Source organism: Sphaeramia orbicularis, chromosome 3 (genome assembly GCF_902148855.1).
Source record: "Sphaeramia orbicularis chromosome 3, fSphaOr1.1, whole genome shotgun sequence".
NCBI classification, from domain to species: Eukaryota; Metazoa; Chordata; class Actinopteri; order Kurtiformes; family Apogonidae; genus Sphaeramia; species Sphaeramia orbicularis.
Window position 1 is genome coordinate 15,115,984 of NC_043959.1, and position 17,745 is coordinate 15,133,728.

A 17,745-nucleotide genomic window follows, 5' to 3' on the forward strand; every position below is an offset into this window, starting at 1 on the left:
ACGTCTGGTTGTCTGTCTTCTCCTTGAATGTCCCCTAGAAATGTCTCTTTTCTCTTCCTCCTGTCTGTCATTTTCTCCGTGTCGCTCCGTGCCCCCCCCCCATCCCATCTCTGTGTCGGACCTGAGCCGCTCCGTGTTTCCCGTGTTCCGTGTCCGTCTCCCTCACCTTCTGTTTCTCCGTTCCTGTCTCTAAATGGTTCTTCTGTAGCTCCATCACATATTGAACTGTCAGACTCTGTCTCCATAATCATCTTTAAGGCTTTTGAAACTGCGCGCGGTTCCTGCACAGTCTGCACTTCCTCATTCAGTGACTGCCGCTGGATGCGTTGCCATGGGATACGGAGACTCCAGTGCGAGAACGTTTAACCCGGTCCTTCATTTTTCCGAAAAAACTGCTTAATTGTTTGTTTTTGGACTAAGGAAAGTATTTCACATGATCCGCAACACCTCCAACTATAGCATGAAAGTGAAAACACGGATTGACGGAAAATCTCGTCATTGGCGAAGAAAGAGTTAAACAGAAATCCACTTGTCACCTCAGAATTCAACAAGAGAGTTAAAGTAAGTGCAATGTAAACATCGTTTTGATTCGCGTACGTATGTCGCATAGTTATTGACGTCTCACATCCCGCTCAGTGCACGCACGTTGATTTGCGTCACAGCTGATTTGCTTTTTGGACTGACCAATGAGGAGAGGGTCTCAGCTCACGGTCACAGACAGCAGGAGCAGGGTTTCTGTGCAGTGCAATAGCTCCGGACAGCGGACAGTTTCATTTATAAGCAAAAGATAACCAGATATTTTCGTTATGCCCGAGCTACCCAGGGCCCTTCAGACATCGCGGGCCCCTGGGCAATTGCCCAGTTGCCCATATGGTTAATCCGGGCTTGGTGTCATGAGATAACTTTTGTCATGATTTGGCGCTTAATTAATAAAATTTGATTGATTGATTGGTTGATTGATTGATTGGTTGATTGGTTGATTGATTAGACGGGCATGTAGTCCCCCCCATTTATCCCTATACCTAACCCTAACCCTCTAACCCTAACCCCCTAACCCTCTAACCCTACCCTAACCCCCTAACCCTCTAACCCTAACCCAACCCCCCTAATCATAACTCTCTAACCCTACCTTATCCCCTAACCCTAACCCCCTAACCCTAACCCCCTAACCCTCTAACCCACAGGTGTCAAACATGCGGCCCGGGGGCCAAATGTGGCCCGCCAAAGGGTCCAATCTGGCCCTTGGGATGAATTTGTGAAATGTAAAAATAGATATTTAGCCATTAACAATTATTTTAGTTCCACATGCAGACCAATTCAACCTCCAGTGGATCAAACCAGTAAAATTGTATCATAATAAACTATAAATACTCACCTCTCCACATTTTCTCTTTGTAAATGTAAATATTCTCATTTATTTACACTAGAACAAAGTATAATTTCACAAAAAATGTGAATAATCTGAACAAATGTGAAGAACCTGAAATGTCTTAAGAACAATAAGTGCAATTTTAACAATATTCTGCCTGATACTAAATGTTTTGTGTATTTGTTCATCCATTGTGATCTGTACATTATAATGTACATGTGTAAATGATAAACTGAGGCAGATTATTGTTAAAATTACACTTTTTCTTTCGGTTTGTTCAAGTTATTCTCATTGTTTTAAAGGACAGTTTGTAGATGTGAACATTTTCATTGTTTAATTTGACTTTTTTCACTTTAAAATATAGAGAAATGTTTGGAGTTGATGTTATTTATATATTATTATGTTATTATTTTACTGGTTCGGCCCACTTCAGATCAAATTTAGCTGAAAGTGGCCCCCGAACTAAAATGACTTTGACACCCCTGCTCTAACCCTAACCCCCTTACCCTAACCCTCTAATCCTAACCCCAACCCTCTAAGCCTATGCCAAACCCCCTAACCTTACCATAGCCCTCTACCCTAACCCTATCCCTAATTAATTCTACCCTAACCCCACCCCCTAATCCTATCCCTTTACCCTAATCCCAGAGTTCTCAATATATCAGAGTAGTGACACTTCCATAGACTCCCGCTGTCAAAAAAATATGCACCTTCTTCTGGGTCATGGAGGGGTCAATAGTTCCAAACACTGAGTGTAACGCTGTTGGAACACATTCATTTCTATTGCAGTTGATCAAGCAGCTCCAGCAGGAAGTTAATCAGATATCGTCATCTTTCAAATGATCGAGTGTATTTCCTGTATGAGCGGACATTCATGTTGTAAATTCAGTTGTCTTTGGTTAGGGTTTGGGTTTGTACAAATTTATATCTTAAACACTTGTTACGTTCGATTGTCAGCTGTATTCTTATAGTTCGCTAGCTGCCTTGGACAGCTGTCGAGATTTAACCACTAGAACCAAAAATTATAGAGTTTTTGTGGTAAGGTAACGTTAGTACAAATATTGCTATCAGTGGGTTTTATTTGAGTTGTTCTGTTGAACCTGGTGGTGTTTGGTTCAGTTTGTCACCTGAGGTCATGTGATCATTAGGAGGACAGTTGCTGTAGAGCTGTGCTCTGATAAATAAAAGTTCATTAAAGTTATTATTCGTGAGTTAAAGGAGGACAAACTTCTGTCACTTGGCGTTTGTGAGATCTTACTCATCCTAGAAGAATTCTGTTAAGTTTGAGTTTGTTAATGTTGAGTTTTTACTGAGTTTATGGTCTGTGCTAATGCTAACATGATAAGTTAGCTGCTATGCTATCCTGTGGTTAATAATACCTCATTGTGTGTGTTATCAGAGCAGAGCTTGGCAGACACACACAGTGTTCACAGATAAACACTGTTTTCTGATTGGACCACAGTCCTATAATAGTAAAACTTAAAAATGGTAAATTGTCCATCTCCTTATAAGTACAGTACAATTGCAGAATGAATGAACTTGTAAAGTTAGCACCACTCACGTACGTAGCCTACCCAAGCTAACACCAACCTGTCCCCCAAAATGTAAGTTTTCACAGTAAAAAAGTCAGTCCTTTCAGTGGTCAACCCCACTACTCAGAAGTAGAACACACACAACAGTACACACAGTAGTGACACAACAGTTGTGTGTGGTTTATTTTTCATATTTACCATGCTCACTGCTTTTTATCCCATTGAATAACATGGGAGCGCTTAGTTCGTTCGGACCTTTCCAGGCTTACCTGAACCACGTCATCACCAGAGCGACGACATCAAAGCGTGTCATGACTCTCTTTTTAGGGCTCTGCCTAATCCTATCTCCTAACTCCAACCCCTCTTGGCTTCTAGAAGATGATGATTGACCTACCTGAACAAAGAACCCACCCACTCATCCTTTTACTTACCTGTAAACATCCACCGGAAATTAGAGGTCTTGGGATTATTAATGGTGGACAGCCCTTTGAACTACTCCTTTAAGGAATCTTATGAAGAAACTAAACAATGACAGTTTTTGTGTGCCTGTGCATTTTTGAATAGATTTCCCAAAAGCCTTACTCCTAACTCTAACCCTTCATTTTAGATCCACTGTGGTGTTGAACAGAACCAACATGACTAAAAATGTGGCACTTTATAATTTTAATGCTGTACTAATCATGAACTGATCACAGTTACAAAGAGGTTGGTTAATGACACTTTAAATTATTCATACCTGTATTGTTGTATTTATTGTATTTGTTTTTGTCTGTTGTCTGTTTGCTGATTGTTCTGCTGGCTGCAAAAACAAATTGCCCTTCGGGGATAGCAACGATACCTTGAACCTTGAGGAAACGCTGAATGCAGCTTGCGTCAGTAGTTGTGGGAGTTAATGAGTTACACCTAGATGGTTTGGACCAAATGAGGAAGATCTTTAAGTCTCACTGTATGTAATAATTCCAATGTTTCATGCAATAGTTCCAGATAAGTGTTTAAAAAGTGAAGTGGACTAGGTGGAGAGGTCACCTAGTCATGAACGTCGCCGTCACACCCATGACTCAGGGCAGGTCATTGTCAACGGGGTTTTAATATGGCCACGTAGACCTCCTCAGACCTGGTCTAGATCTGAATTAAAATGGAAAAAAGGCTTAAAGGCTTAACAGAAAAAAGAACAATAAAAAAATAAATATGATCCAATAAAGCAGTAACAAGTGCAAACAAGTGTTCAGAGAACACAAACCTCTGCCAAGCACCCCAAACGGTGTGCATGTGTGGATCGACTATTTCTTTTTAAATTAAACAGTTTCAAGGTTGTTCCATACAGCAGGAAAAGTTGAAGCTTAGTACCAGTCATGTGTATGTCAAATTATATTAAATTCCAATCAATATTTGTTGAATTATAATGAAAAATGTGTGGTAAATGGGATTTTCAATGTTAAATTGAAATGTCCACAGAGTCCACATTCCACAGTGGATGTGGACAATTTTTTTTGCCAGACACAAGATATTGTTTTAAGCTCCGGGTGGATCAAATTGGAGGCTAATCGGAGTCATTTTGAATTTTTTATGAATTTTGGAAAATTGCTCAATGATGAGAGATAGGAAAATTGTAGATTTTGTGACCTTGCTGTGACCTTGAACTTTGGCCTGCTTGGCCCAAAATTTAATGGGTTGGTCCCAGGGCCTAGGCCTATCTGTGGGTAAAAATTGGTAAAGATGGTTGGAATAGTTTTCCCATAAAATTGCTAACAATCAAACATGCAAACAAACACACAAAGCAAAGTGATCACAATACTTCCTGGCGGAGGTAAACATGCACAAGTAGAAAAGCACTCGGAGAGCGCAGACCTCTGCGTCATCCCCCCCCCCCCCCCCCCCCCATCACCACCAACATTTAATCATTTGTTCCTTCTGTCAGTATCAACATTTCCTGAAACTTTCATCAAAATCCATCCATAACTTTGACTTATCTTGCTAACAGACAGACAGACAAACCCTGATGAAAACATTACCTCCGCCGTTCCTTGGAGGAGGTAATAAAAATGAATAAAAACTTGAGAAACATTAAAGGTGCTGTACAGACTTTCTGCATGATCTTAAAAAAGTCTCATTTTTAGATGCATGTCTGATCGTAGTCTGCAATTTAAACTGAGATTATCTTCACCAAAATAGGTTTATTCCAAATGCTATTTCCATCGTCCCTGGTCGTGTCGGACCAGACTGGACTGATTTAAGGCAGACTTACGTCACTATGACAACAACGCACTAACCACCCTGGACACAGTTCTGCCCTTATGACAGTAGGAGCTAGTGCTCATGGGAAATGGAGTCTGTGTCCTTTAAAAACACCAACGATTCAGACCAAAGGTGCCGCTGAAATTTACTTTAAATGAATTCTCTGTTCAGGACCTTTAACAAATTGATGTTAAAATGAGACTTAATTTTCTATAGACATTTCAGGTAGTTCATATTTGTTGAGGTTTTTCACATTTTGTTGTTAATGGGTAGTTTGCAAATGTAAACATTGTCATGTAACTTTCCTTTTTTACATTAAAACCCTAACCCTAACCCTTCCATTATTTATAGGTTATTATGATAGTATTTAACATTTAAAATTTTTCCTTTAAAATAATGTAAATAAAAATTTTTTTAAAAATGAATAAAAAATAAATACATAAATAAATAAATAAAATAAAATAATGTAAATAACATGAACGAGCTGAAATTTCTTAAGAAAAATGAGTGCAGTTATGAAAATATTCTGCCTCAGTTTATCATTTCCACATGTACATTATAATTTACAGATAGTTGTTGTTGTAGTTTTGTAGGTTGTAGTTTTAAAAATGCCGGTCTATAGCTTTCGCTGTTCCTGTTTGGGTCTGTAACTCCGCCCACCGATGATGCAGGGGATCGCGTCATCAGTTTAGTCTGGCCCCGGTTTAGCCCAGCTCAAAGTTGGTGCTTGCCTGGAGCCTGTTTGGAACCACTTCAGAATGGGTTTGGCCGGTGCTTAGGTGGTTGAAACACCAAGAACTGGTGCTATGTCAGGCACTGGCTCTGAACCAGCCCTGGAACCAGTTTGGAGGAAAAAGGGTATTTGATCTGTTGAATCTAAGACATTTCAGGTTGTTTATCTTTGTTCAGGTTTTTCACATTTTTTGTGAAAGGAAAGTTTATAAATGTAAAATGTCATATAACTTTCCTTTTTTTTTTTTTTTTTTTTTTTTTTTTTTACACTGAAAAAAGATAAACATTTGTATTTGTCATTATTTATCAGTTATTATGATAGTATTTTACTGGTCTGATCCACTTTAGATCATATTGTTCTGAATGTCCTGAACTAAAATGATTTCAACACCACTGACTGCTTATATCTTAAGTGCCATTTCTACTTTTTGTGGGCCGGTTTGGACTTTTTGGCGGCCGGTTTTGGGCCGCGGGCCATGTGTTTGACACATCTGCTTTAAACTCTCTCTTTTCAGTGTCTGTACTTGACTGTTGTTCCCGCCTGTGGTTTAAGGAGGTCACTGTACGGTTTACTGTCATCATCCCGTAGGCTCGCGCATTTCCGCCTCTTTGCGCCATTGGCTGGTGTGTGCGCGTGACGCTCCGCTCCTCTACATAATGGTCCGTGTTTTCTAAGCGGACAGTGAGTTTCACCTGAACCAAAGAATGAACTCATGACGGACACAGTTAACGCAAACCTGCGCTGCTTTAGTATTCTAGAAAAAATCCAGAGTCTTGTTTGGTTTGTGCGCGCGCTGCGGTCAGGATGCGTTTGTTGCTGTTTGCCGCGGTGCTGTTAACGCGGTGCGCGCGCTCAGCGGTCAGCGGACACGGGGACGTTTACACCAACCACTGGGCTGTCCGGGTCACAGGTGGACCACAACAGGCCGACAGGGTGGCAGCGAAGTACGGATACGTCAACCTGGGTCAGGTCAGTGGGTTTTTCTCCAATAATGTCACATCCACCAAGTGTCCAAAAGTCTGTGGACCCTAACACTGTACCCCTAACCCCTAACAGGGGTCTAGGATCCAAAACAATACTGACTAATGTCAGAATATAGTTTTACATTATGGGATAGATATCAGTGCATTGGTTCGTTTGGGTTCAGTTCTTCTCTTTGTTTCTAAAATAACTTACAGATGGTTTGGACTGAATTTATATCAACATTCATTCTGTTTTTTTCTCCCTGACTCTGATTTTCAATGTTCTTCCGCTAAATGTCTCTAATATTTTTCCTGCTCTGACTGTAAATAATGATTTTCTTCCTCATCTAACCATCTACTGTCATCACATCTGACTGAGGACGAAAAATCTACCATAAAACTACAGTGAAATATTGATGTTTATCAGCTATATGGACATAAATATGTGGACACATCATGTCTCCAGCTGTCAGATGTCCTGTTCATGAGGATCCGACACAGAAACATCAATATTAATAATCAATAGGATATCTATCCCATAATATAAAACTATATTCTGACATTAGTCAGTATTATTATGCATCCCTGACCCCTGTTAGAAAAGAAATACCTGGATTCAATGGGTCCACAGACTGTTGGACACAGAGTGGACCAGTTAAATATGTCCACAGACTGTTGAACATTTGTGGATGAGTTAATTATGAATATGAGGATAAGGATATGTCAAATTAAACGATTAAACCATGGATGTGAAAGTCATGTTAGTTCCAGTTCCGTGCACAGACCACTGTGATCTGAAGTGGATCAGACCAGTAAAATAAAATAGAATACAAATGTCAACTCCTAACTTTTCTCAGTGTTTTATAGTGAAAAAAGTAAAATTACATGATGAAAAAGTTTACATCTACAAACTATCCTAAAAAAAAGTGAATAAAATGAACAACCTGAAATTTCTTACAAAACATTGGTGCAACTTTAACAATATTCTGTCTCAGTTTATCATTTCCACATGTACATTATAATTTACAGATCACAGTGGATCTACAAATACACAGAACATTTAATAATGTTGAGAAACTCGAGAAACATGAATACAATTAACAGCCCCTCCATCAAAAAAACAAATATGATAAAGCCAATAAAGCAATAAGACCAAAACATGCACAAAAATGAAGAAAAACTTGTGAAAAAATAATAAAATGATTTTAAAATTACACTTACTTCCATTAAGATATTTCATCTTCATATTTGTTTAGATTATTCATATTTTATTGTTAAAGGATAATTTTATCTAATTATTTTCTTGTAAGTTTCCTTTTTTTACACTGAAATAAAGACAAAAATTTGTATTTGACATTATACAGATACTTTATTGATCCGTGCAGAAAATTATTTGGTCACAACAGCAATAACAAAAAAAACAAGAAAAGAACTAGGAGAGTGCAGACCTCCGCCAAGACAGATGCTCCCCCCCATTACCACCAAAATGTAATCATTTCTTCGTTGTGCCAGTATCAACATTTCCTGAAAATTTCATGAAAATCCATCCATAACTTTTTGAGTTATCTTGCTAACAAACAAACAAACACGCATGCACACACACAAAGCAAAGTGATCACAATACCTCCTGGCGGAGGTTGAAAAAAAAAAAACAAAAAAAAAAAACACTGAGCCACTGGCGGGTTCAATCCTGGACCAAGGGGGAGGTCAGTCCTGGAGCGGGTGGGGGGGCGGGTGGGTCAGTCCTTTTTGCATTTTACGGGCTGAATTGGACCCTTTGGAGGTGAATTGGACCGTTTGGGGCCGGATTGGACCCTTTGGGGCTGAACTGGACCCTTTGGGGCTGAATTGGACCCTTTGGGACTGGATTGGACCCTTTCGGGCCGGATTGGACCCTTTGGGGCTGAACTGGTCCCTTTGGGGTTGAATTGGACCCTGTGGGACTGAACTGGTCCCTTTGGGGCCGGATTGGACCCTTTGGGGCTGAACTGGTCCCTTTGGTGGCTGGTTTTGGCCCACGGGCCCACATGTTTTACACCTGTATATCAAAGGAAAACTGTCATTCCACATTATTAATATTGTATATTCCTGATATTTTAGTGATTGTGTGAAATTATTTCTTCTTCTTCATGTGAGACAGGTGCTATAGTGCCCTCTGTTGATGAACCACTACTGCTACTAAAGTATTTGTTCTTACTTTCTACTTGTGGAAAAAGAGCAGATCACAGATAAAGGCTGTTGGTTCAGATATATGAAAGTATGTTTGAGGGATGGAGTTGAGGATTATTACTATCAGCTGTGTACATGTTTGGAGATTCCTGCTCACATTTTTGGTCCAAACTCAAGATAGAAAATGCATTTTTATTCAGCGGCCTCCTCCAGATGGCTTCAATGTGCTGGGAATGTAGAGAACTTTGTGGAGTCGGACGACATTAGACAGATGTGGTGGTTGTAATGTTATGTGTTTGTGTTACAGATTGGAAGTCTGGACCACCATTACCATTTCCACCACAGCAGAGTGGTCCGAAGAGCTGCCTATTCCCAGAAGGGTCCCCACCGCTTCATCCACATGGACCCGGAGGTGAGAATTCACAGAGGAACGTACGAGGCGGTCAGCAGGGCCGTAGTAACAGCATTATGGGCTCCGGGCAAAGCAGTGTACTGGGGACCCTACCACAGCTACTGCAGGAATTATTATTGGATGGAAGTCAGTGGTCTTCAGGATGTCATATTCCATCCACAGAAGTCAAAGACAGTTCAAGCCATGCCAACCCAGTGTGTACGAAGTAGGGACGCAACGGTACCTGGGAAAACCGTCCAAAGTCCCACCCCTCAGTGAGAGATAACAGACAGGGTGTCAGCCTGCAAACCCGCCCCCGTCCATATCCACGTACATTAGACCTGCACCTGACCCCTAATTAAAGGAGTTGTCTACACAGTAACTCACTTTAAGGGCTGTAGTTTTGGCTAAAACGCACGCCATCAATAAATCTCTAGTATGTGCTGCTCAGTGACGTCTGTCAACCACAGTCAAAATAGATGATCATCATCATTAAATGTCCTGACAATTATTTTCATCCATGAATATTCTTTTATTTTTTTCACCTCTACCTGCATTTCGTTTAATTCCACCTGGGCCCGTACCCCTAGAGTTAGATCAGATAACTCTAACCCTAACCTGTTGAAACCAGTGCTCTGGGGCTAGGGTTAGTCCAGAACACCCTAAGGTTAGGGTTAGATCAAATAACCCTCAGGTTAGGGTTATAGTTAGTCCAGATAACCTTAGGGTTAGGGTTTGATGACATAACCTTAAGGTTAGGGTTAGGGTTAGGGTTAGACCAGATCACTGTAGGGTTAGGGTTTGACCACATGTCCGTAGGGTTAGGGTTAGGGTTAGACCAGATAACCCTAGGGTTAGCATAGGGCTGCTCGATTATAGAAAAAAAAAATAATCACGATTATTTTAGCAATAATTGAAATCACGATTATTAAAAACGATTATTTGTTAACCTTAAAGTTTTTTATTTTTTTCTTGCAAAACAATGTAAAATATACTCTTTAAACATAAATAAAGCTTTTAACCACTAAAACAAAGTATTTTCACTTTTGTACGAAACAAAAAAATTTTTGAAATCAAATAAGTGTACTGTAAATTCAAGTGTTTCCTTTTGTAAACAAATAGTGCACTGGAATTAAACTGCTATAGACTTGCCATAGAACTGTAGCAATAAAAAAAAAAAAAAACTCACGTAAAGTGCAAATTATAAATTCAAGTATGTTCAATGTAGTATGAAACATAGTAAATTCAGTGGCATGCTGTGAGGTTTCAGTTCAGGCCTTCTGTATACATCAGCCATCTACAGGGTGTCCCATAAGTCTCCATACATAGGAGACATAATACATATGGTTCTAACATGTATTTCTTTACATTTCTTCTTTATAGTTCTTCAGCAGTGGAGGACACGCATTGAAATGTGTTCCTGACAAAATGGCAGTCATATAGAGCATATTATAGAAATAAAAATGGTTTATGTCAAGAAACGTTTATTTTTCCTATGTATGCAGACTTATGGGACACCCTGTAGAATACGCACGTTAGGGTTATATGGTTTAGGGTTAGGTTAATACGGGAGTTGCAGCGTAAAGAGATTCGGAGACTGAAGATTGCATTGCGGACGAAGTTTTTATGCGTTTTAGTTTTTCATAAGATAAAGATTATGATAAAGGTGGCGGTGGTTAAACTTCAGATGGTCACAAAGGTTTGTTGTGTTAGCGGTCGGTGCGGACACAACTACCAAACACTTTTAGCACGTGATGTGTTTTTGCTCTTCGTCTTCTTCATCAAACCCAAAGTGATTCCATACAATTGAATTTGACTTGCCTTTTTTGTTTACCAAGCACTTCTGCTGTGATTCTCCTGCCGTTTTTCCAGACCGCTAGGTCCAACTGTCCTCTTGGGGTGGACCTGCCGGCTAGCAGGCAGCAGTAGCTTACAGGGGGGCGGGGCAGAGCAGCTCATGGGAGCTTGCGTGCACGTGAATTAAAACGACTCAAAATTAATAATCGTTTTTTCTCGATTACATAATTTTTGTAATCGTTGCGTGTAATAATCGAAATCGTAATTGAATTTCGATTAATTGCACAGCCCTAGGTTAGCATGAGACCAGCTAACCCTAACCCTGAACTCTTCTTCCCTAATGCTGATTCTGTCATTGTAGTGGGATTGTTACGTCTCAATACAAAGTAGTTGAGTTCATAAGAAACAGATGTAGGCTGAGTGAAATGAAGAACAGCAGTGGTCGTTTTCCCCAAAATAGATTTATTCCACTCCAGTTGTAATTAGAAATCAGAGTGAAACAGACATGCCATGTGATTGTGGTGATTTTTACGAGAGAAGACGTCAAAAGACAACATTAATTGATAAAGACCCACAGCTGCTTTTGTGGCAAATTCATTTTTCTCTCTCTTTAATTTTTCTTCATTACTTCTTACTTATTTTCTTACTTTTATCACCATTTCTTATAATATTATTGTCTGGATTTTGTGTTTTTTCAGTGAAAATCAGGTATACATCTTTATGTAACTACATTTTTAAATAAAAATTTCATCTTTTAGTCTGTTTTGTACTTACCTGCTGTCTAAACATGGGCTCAATCTACCAAAACATATCTGACAAAAATTGAAGTTTTAATTTAGTTTGTGCACGTACAGCACTTACAATCTGGAAACTGGGAATAAAGTACTTTTAAAAAAACTCAGCTATTAAATCTTAAAGACCTAGAAATATTTTGTAGCGACTTCCAAATTATTCTTTCTTTCCATCTAACCTTTCCTACATATTATAATATTATCCTGTGTGTTTTGCATTTTTTAGTAAAAATATGGTATTTTCCTATATTTAATCCAAACTCAGTAACAACATATTCGATCCAAAAAGATGGGAAATTTTTGGATGGGATCATCAGTGGAGAAAAACCAAACCAGAATGACTATAGACAGACACTGAAAAGAAGACACTTCATGTTATAGATGGATAATGACCCAAAAACATCCTGCAAAAGCTTTTAAAGGTGAAAAAGTTGGATGTTTTTCAGTGACCAAGTCAGTCACATAAAGCAGGGATATTAAAATCATTTTAGTTCAGGTTCCACTTTCAATCCACTATGGATCAGACCAGTACAATAATAGCATAATAATAATGACAACTCCAAACTTTTCTCTATATTTAAGAGTGAAAAAGTAAAAAGACATGAAAGTGTTTACATTTACAAACTATCCTTTTTGAAAAAGCGAATAACATAAACAAAACAAACACTAAGACAAAGACAAATATTTGTTGTTCATGGGTTCCAGACCTCAGCCAGTCAAAGGATGTTTATACAAGTAGAAAAAAAGGAATCCTAGTTTGCCCAGTTACTTTTTAGCATCTGAAATTACAAGGACTACATTGGTTTTAAATCCTAAATATTTAATGCAATATTTTTTGTTTAACTTGTTGATTTAAAGCTGAAAGTTCACACTTCAATCACATCCTAATAATCATAATCATACACTTTATTGGTTAGGGTCAGGCTAATCCTAATCCTAATCCTAACCACTGTGGTGGTGAAGTGAACCAACATGACTACAGTCGTGTCACTGTATAATTTTAATGCTGTACCAATCATGAACTGATCAAAGTTACAAAGAGGAAGTGCTGAATGCAGCTTGAGTCAGTGGGTGTGGGAATAAATGAGTTACACACAGATGGTTTGGACCAAATGAGGAAGATCCTTAACTTTGACTGTGTGTAATCATTCCATTGAATCTGACTCATGTAATTGTTCCACATAAATGTATAAAAAGTGAAGTGGACTGGGTGGAGAGGTCACCTAGAGGTCACCCAGAGGTCACTTAGTCATGAATGGTGCCATCACACCCATGACTCAGGGCAAGTCACGGTCAGTGGGGTTTTAACCCTTTAAGTAATTCACCAAGAAAAACCTAAAAAAGGTTTGTTTGCATTTCTTATTCCTTTGGGTGAGTAAGAACAACAACCAGTGAATTTTTTTTTTCAACAGACCCCATGGTTTTTAAAATATTGGCCTTTACCAAATGGTTGTGATGTCAGTTAATAGTAAAAGTACAAATGTCATACAAATACCTGGATAAGTAGACAAAAATAAATCAAATTCTAATTTATAAATAAACACTCAAAAATGCAACAGCATTCACCATTTGGGCAGATATATAAATAAATAAATAAATAAATAAATAAATAAATAAATATACACACATATATGAGGTTATAAAGTAGAAAAGAGTTCATCAGTACATGTTATTGCTGTTGTTCCTGGTTTGATGTTGAAGTCGTGTGTTTTTCAGGTGGAATGGGCCCAGCAGCAGATCATCAAACCCAGAGTGAAGAGATTCACCCAAAATGAACCAAACTCAGTTCACTTCAATGACCCTAAATGGTCCAACATGTGGTACATCGTGAGTACAATCACACAGATGATCTGTGTTTCTGTTCCCTTCATCAGTTGATGAGGATGAGGATGGACACGTCTGAGCAGATGTTGGAGTCAGTCTGTGGGTTGATCAGACTCGTGACTGTTTCATCTTTTTTGGTGTCTTTGTCTTTGTTCAGCACTGTAACGACAGGACCAGTCCCTGTCGCTCAGACATGAACGTCATGGCAGCGTGGCAGAGGGGCTACACTGGCAAGAATGTGGTGGTCACCATCATGGACGATGGGATCGAAAGGAACCACCCGGACCTGGTCCAGAACTATGTATGTGTCACCTGTTACCAGGACCAGGATCACAGTCGGGATCTGAATAGTTTATTAATCCCAGGGGGAAATTATTGGGTGTTCCAGCATTCAAGTAGAATAGAAATAGTAGGAAAGAAATGATTAATACAACAGAAAATGAAAAATAGAAAAAGAAAAAAAAACACATGTGTATAAAGCTCTAAATACACATATGTGTGTGTGTGTATATACACACACACACACACACACACACACACACACTCTATTAAGACACAATTACAACAGCAATTTTTACAATATGTACTAGACAATATATTATCAATATGATAATTAAATAAATATTCATAAACTGAAGTATTGAACCAGGGCTTTTTATGGGGCTTAATAATAATAATAATAATAATAATAATAACAATAATAATAATAATAATGATAATGATAATGTCAGTTTTCATTCTGGATTGATTTCCTGGACAATATCTACAAAGTGTGTCCACAGTTTTGAGAAATTTAGATGTTTGCATTTTTTATTCTAAATGTTCCTTTCCCTCTACTGGTCCATATGTTGATGGTTTAGAACATGTAAATGGTTCCAGATATCAGTCTAGTTCCTACTGATCCACATAGAACAGGACGCTGACATACAGGGTCACTGCAACTAGTTTTGATTATTTCAGTTAAACCTAGTTTTTGTTATTATACACATATTCTATGTTGGTTTTGTCTATCAGTAATTGCCTTGGTTATGTCATAAGTTTGTAAGTTGTTACTCTCATCCTTGTCTTCCATCAGGACCATCTTGCCAGTTATGACATCAATGGGAACGACCACGACCCAACACCACGTTATGACTTCCGCAATGAAAACATGTAAGAGACAAAATAGGCCCAGTGTGTCCATCGCACTGCTGTCAACTATTAGACTATAATGTTTACCTGTTTGTTCATGTGTTTGACCATAGTTCTTGGCAGGAATAGACGATAAATGACACACACTGTTAAATCCTAGAATGCTGGTGTTAAACATACGGCCCGCGGGCCAAAACTGTCCCACCAAAGGGTCCATTGCGGCCCTTCAATACAAAAATTACACTGAAGATATTAGTGGTCAGTGGTGTTAAACTGGTTTTAGTTCAGGTTCCATATTCATACCAATATGATAAAAGTAAAATAATAACCTCTAAATAATGACTCCAAATTATCTTCTTGTTTAATGTGAAAAATAATATTACATTATCCCTTTAAATAATGACAGTTCCAAATTTTTCTCTTTGTTTTAGTGGATAAAATAACATTAAATTATGAAAATGACATTTACAATCTATCCTTTAACAATAAAGTGAGAATAACCTGAACAAATGTGAACGATCTGAAATATTTAAATTAAAATTCTGTTTAATTGGACCAATATTCTGCCTGTTATTAAATGTTTTGTGACGTTATAGATCTGATGTGTAATAAACATGTATTCATGATAAGTTGAGACATAATGTTGTTAAAATTTTTCTTTTTTCAGGTTATTCACATCTTTTTTGTTTGAGTAGTTTGTAAATGTACATTTTTCATAATTTAATGCTTTTTGGGTGTTTTTTGCACTACATGTGTATTTGTCATCATTTATAGGTTATTCTATATTCTGTTCTGTTCTATTCTATTCTACTTGGATAGTTCGTAAATGTAAATATTTTCATAATTTAATGTTATTTTTTGAAGTACAACAGAGAGAAACTTGGGGAGTTATCATTATTTGTTGTTTATTCTGTCCTTATTGTCCTGGTTCTGATCCACTTCGGATCATACTGGTCTGATTGTGGAACCTGAACTAACATAAGTTTTACATCCCTGCCCTAAATGTGTGGATCTTCTGCAGTCTTCTGCTTTTCTCTTTGACTAATCCCTCTATTTCTCTCTGTTTACTAGACATGGAACTCGCTGTGCAGGTGAAGTGGCTGCTGCAGCTAATAACTCCCACTGCATTGTGGGAATTGCCTTCAATGCTCGTATAGGAGGTAAAATTATTTTCTCAGTACTTTCACAGACAAAAGCTTTTTCCACACATGAAACTCCAACAAATGTTGATGTTAGGCTTGTTCAGATGTTACATTCACAAATCATGTGGATGTTTTTTTATTTCCTTTTTTTTTTCCTCCTCCATTTCTTTGGTCAAAGTGTTTTTATTGCAAATCTAGTCACAGAAAAAGCATAATACAGTCATTGTTTTTTGTTTTTTAACCCAAACCCATGAACATTCCCACCCTGTTGCACCAAAAAAAGATAATAAATAAATAAATACATACATAAATAAATAAATAAATAAATAAATAAGGAACATGGATATTAGTCACGTACTCATATTTATAAGACTCTAAGTGAGGGATCTACCTCTTTTATGTGATTCACAACAGGTTGCCAGGTACTGGAAAACCTATTGGCACATCCTCTTATAGAATATCTGATTTTTTCCAATGTTAAATGATGTAAAAGATCCAGAAACCAAGATTTAAATGTTGGAGGTTGTTTACCTTTCCATTTTAGTAGTATTAGTCTACGAGCTAGAAGAGTGGTGAAGGCAATTAGATTTTTAGGTTTTTGGTTAAAAAAATGTAATGTAATGCCAAATATTGCAATTGTTGCCTCAGGTTCAATATGAGACCCTGGTACATCAGAAAGACATTTAAATATAGACTGCCAAAAGTTTTTCAGTTTTGAACAAAACCAGAACATGAACAGCCATGTGGATGTTTACACAGGATTCATGCAAACACATGATTTTCCTGCTTTTGTACAGAATTACTTCTACTGATTTACATGTTCCCATGTTGGAGCATGTGAATGTGTGCTGCAGGTGGTGTTTTTAGCTCATGGTGTTGCCATGGACACAGGTATCCGGATGCTGGATGGGGATGTGACTGACATGGTAGAAGCTAAGTCCCTGGGCATCCGGCCTGATTATATCGACATCTACAGTGCCAGCTGGGGGCCCAAAGACGACGGCAAAACTGTGGACGGACCAGGGCCCCTGACAAAGCAGGCCTTTGAGCAAGGCATCAAGAGGGTTGGATCATCAAACATTTATCACACAGTAAAATAATGTCAGCAACACATCAGATCAGTGTTAAAGATCTGTGTGTATTCATGTTAATCCAGGGTCGCAAAGGCCTGGGCTCCATTTTTGTGTGGGCATCGGGTAACGGTGGTCGTCAGGGTGATCACTGCTCATGTGATGGTTACACCAGCAGCATCTACACCATCTCCATCTCCAGCACCACGGAGCACGGAAACAGACCCTGGTACCTGGAGGCCTGCAGTTCCATCATCGCAACCACCTACAGCAGTGGAGAGTTTAATGAGAGGAGGATAGTGAGTATGGGTGGATGGATGGATGGATGGATGGGTATATAAACTGTCTTCAGTGTGATCTATAGATCTATTATATGGAATACGTTATGCACAACAGTGTTTACATATGTAAAACTTGAAAATCACTCGGAGAGCGCAGACCTCCACCAAGGAAGATCTGCGCCCCCCCCCCCCAATCACCACCAAAATTTAATCATTTTTTCCTTGTGCCAGTATCAACATTTCCTGAAAATTTCATCAAAATCCTTCCATAACTTTTTGAGTTATCTCGCTAACAGACAAACCAACAAAAAATCTTAA

General features: G+C 38.5%; 1 protein-coding gene across 1 annotated transcript in view; it reads left to right on the forward strand.

Annotated features, from left to right (window-relative positions):
• Positions 1-6,510: 6,510 nt before the first annotated feature.
• Positions 6,511-17,745, forward strand: part of pcsk6 (proprotein convertase subtilisin/kexin type 6) — a 31,224-nt gene continuing 19,989 nt past the window's right edge. The window contains exons 1-8 of the mRNA XM_030129791.1: positions 6,511-6,838; positions 9,308-9,412; positions 13,696-13,806; positions 13,961-14,104; positions 14,879-14,955; positions 16,006-16,094; positions 16,968-17,140; positions 17,233-17,445. Coding sequence (XP_029985651.1) covers positions 6,674-6,838; positions 9,308-9,412; positions 13,696-13,806; positions 13,961-14,104; positions 14,879-14,955; positions 16,006-16,094; positions 16,968-17,140; positions 17,233-17,445 — 1,077 coding nt within the window. The 5' untranslated portion in view covers positions 6,511-6,673. The remainder of the gene's footprint in view (positions 6,839-9,307; positions 9,413-13,695; positions 13,807-13,960; positions 14,105-14,878; positions 14,956-16,005; positions 16,095-16,967; positions 17,141-17,232; positions 17,446-17,745) is intronic.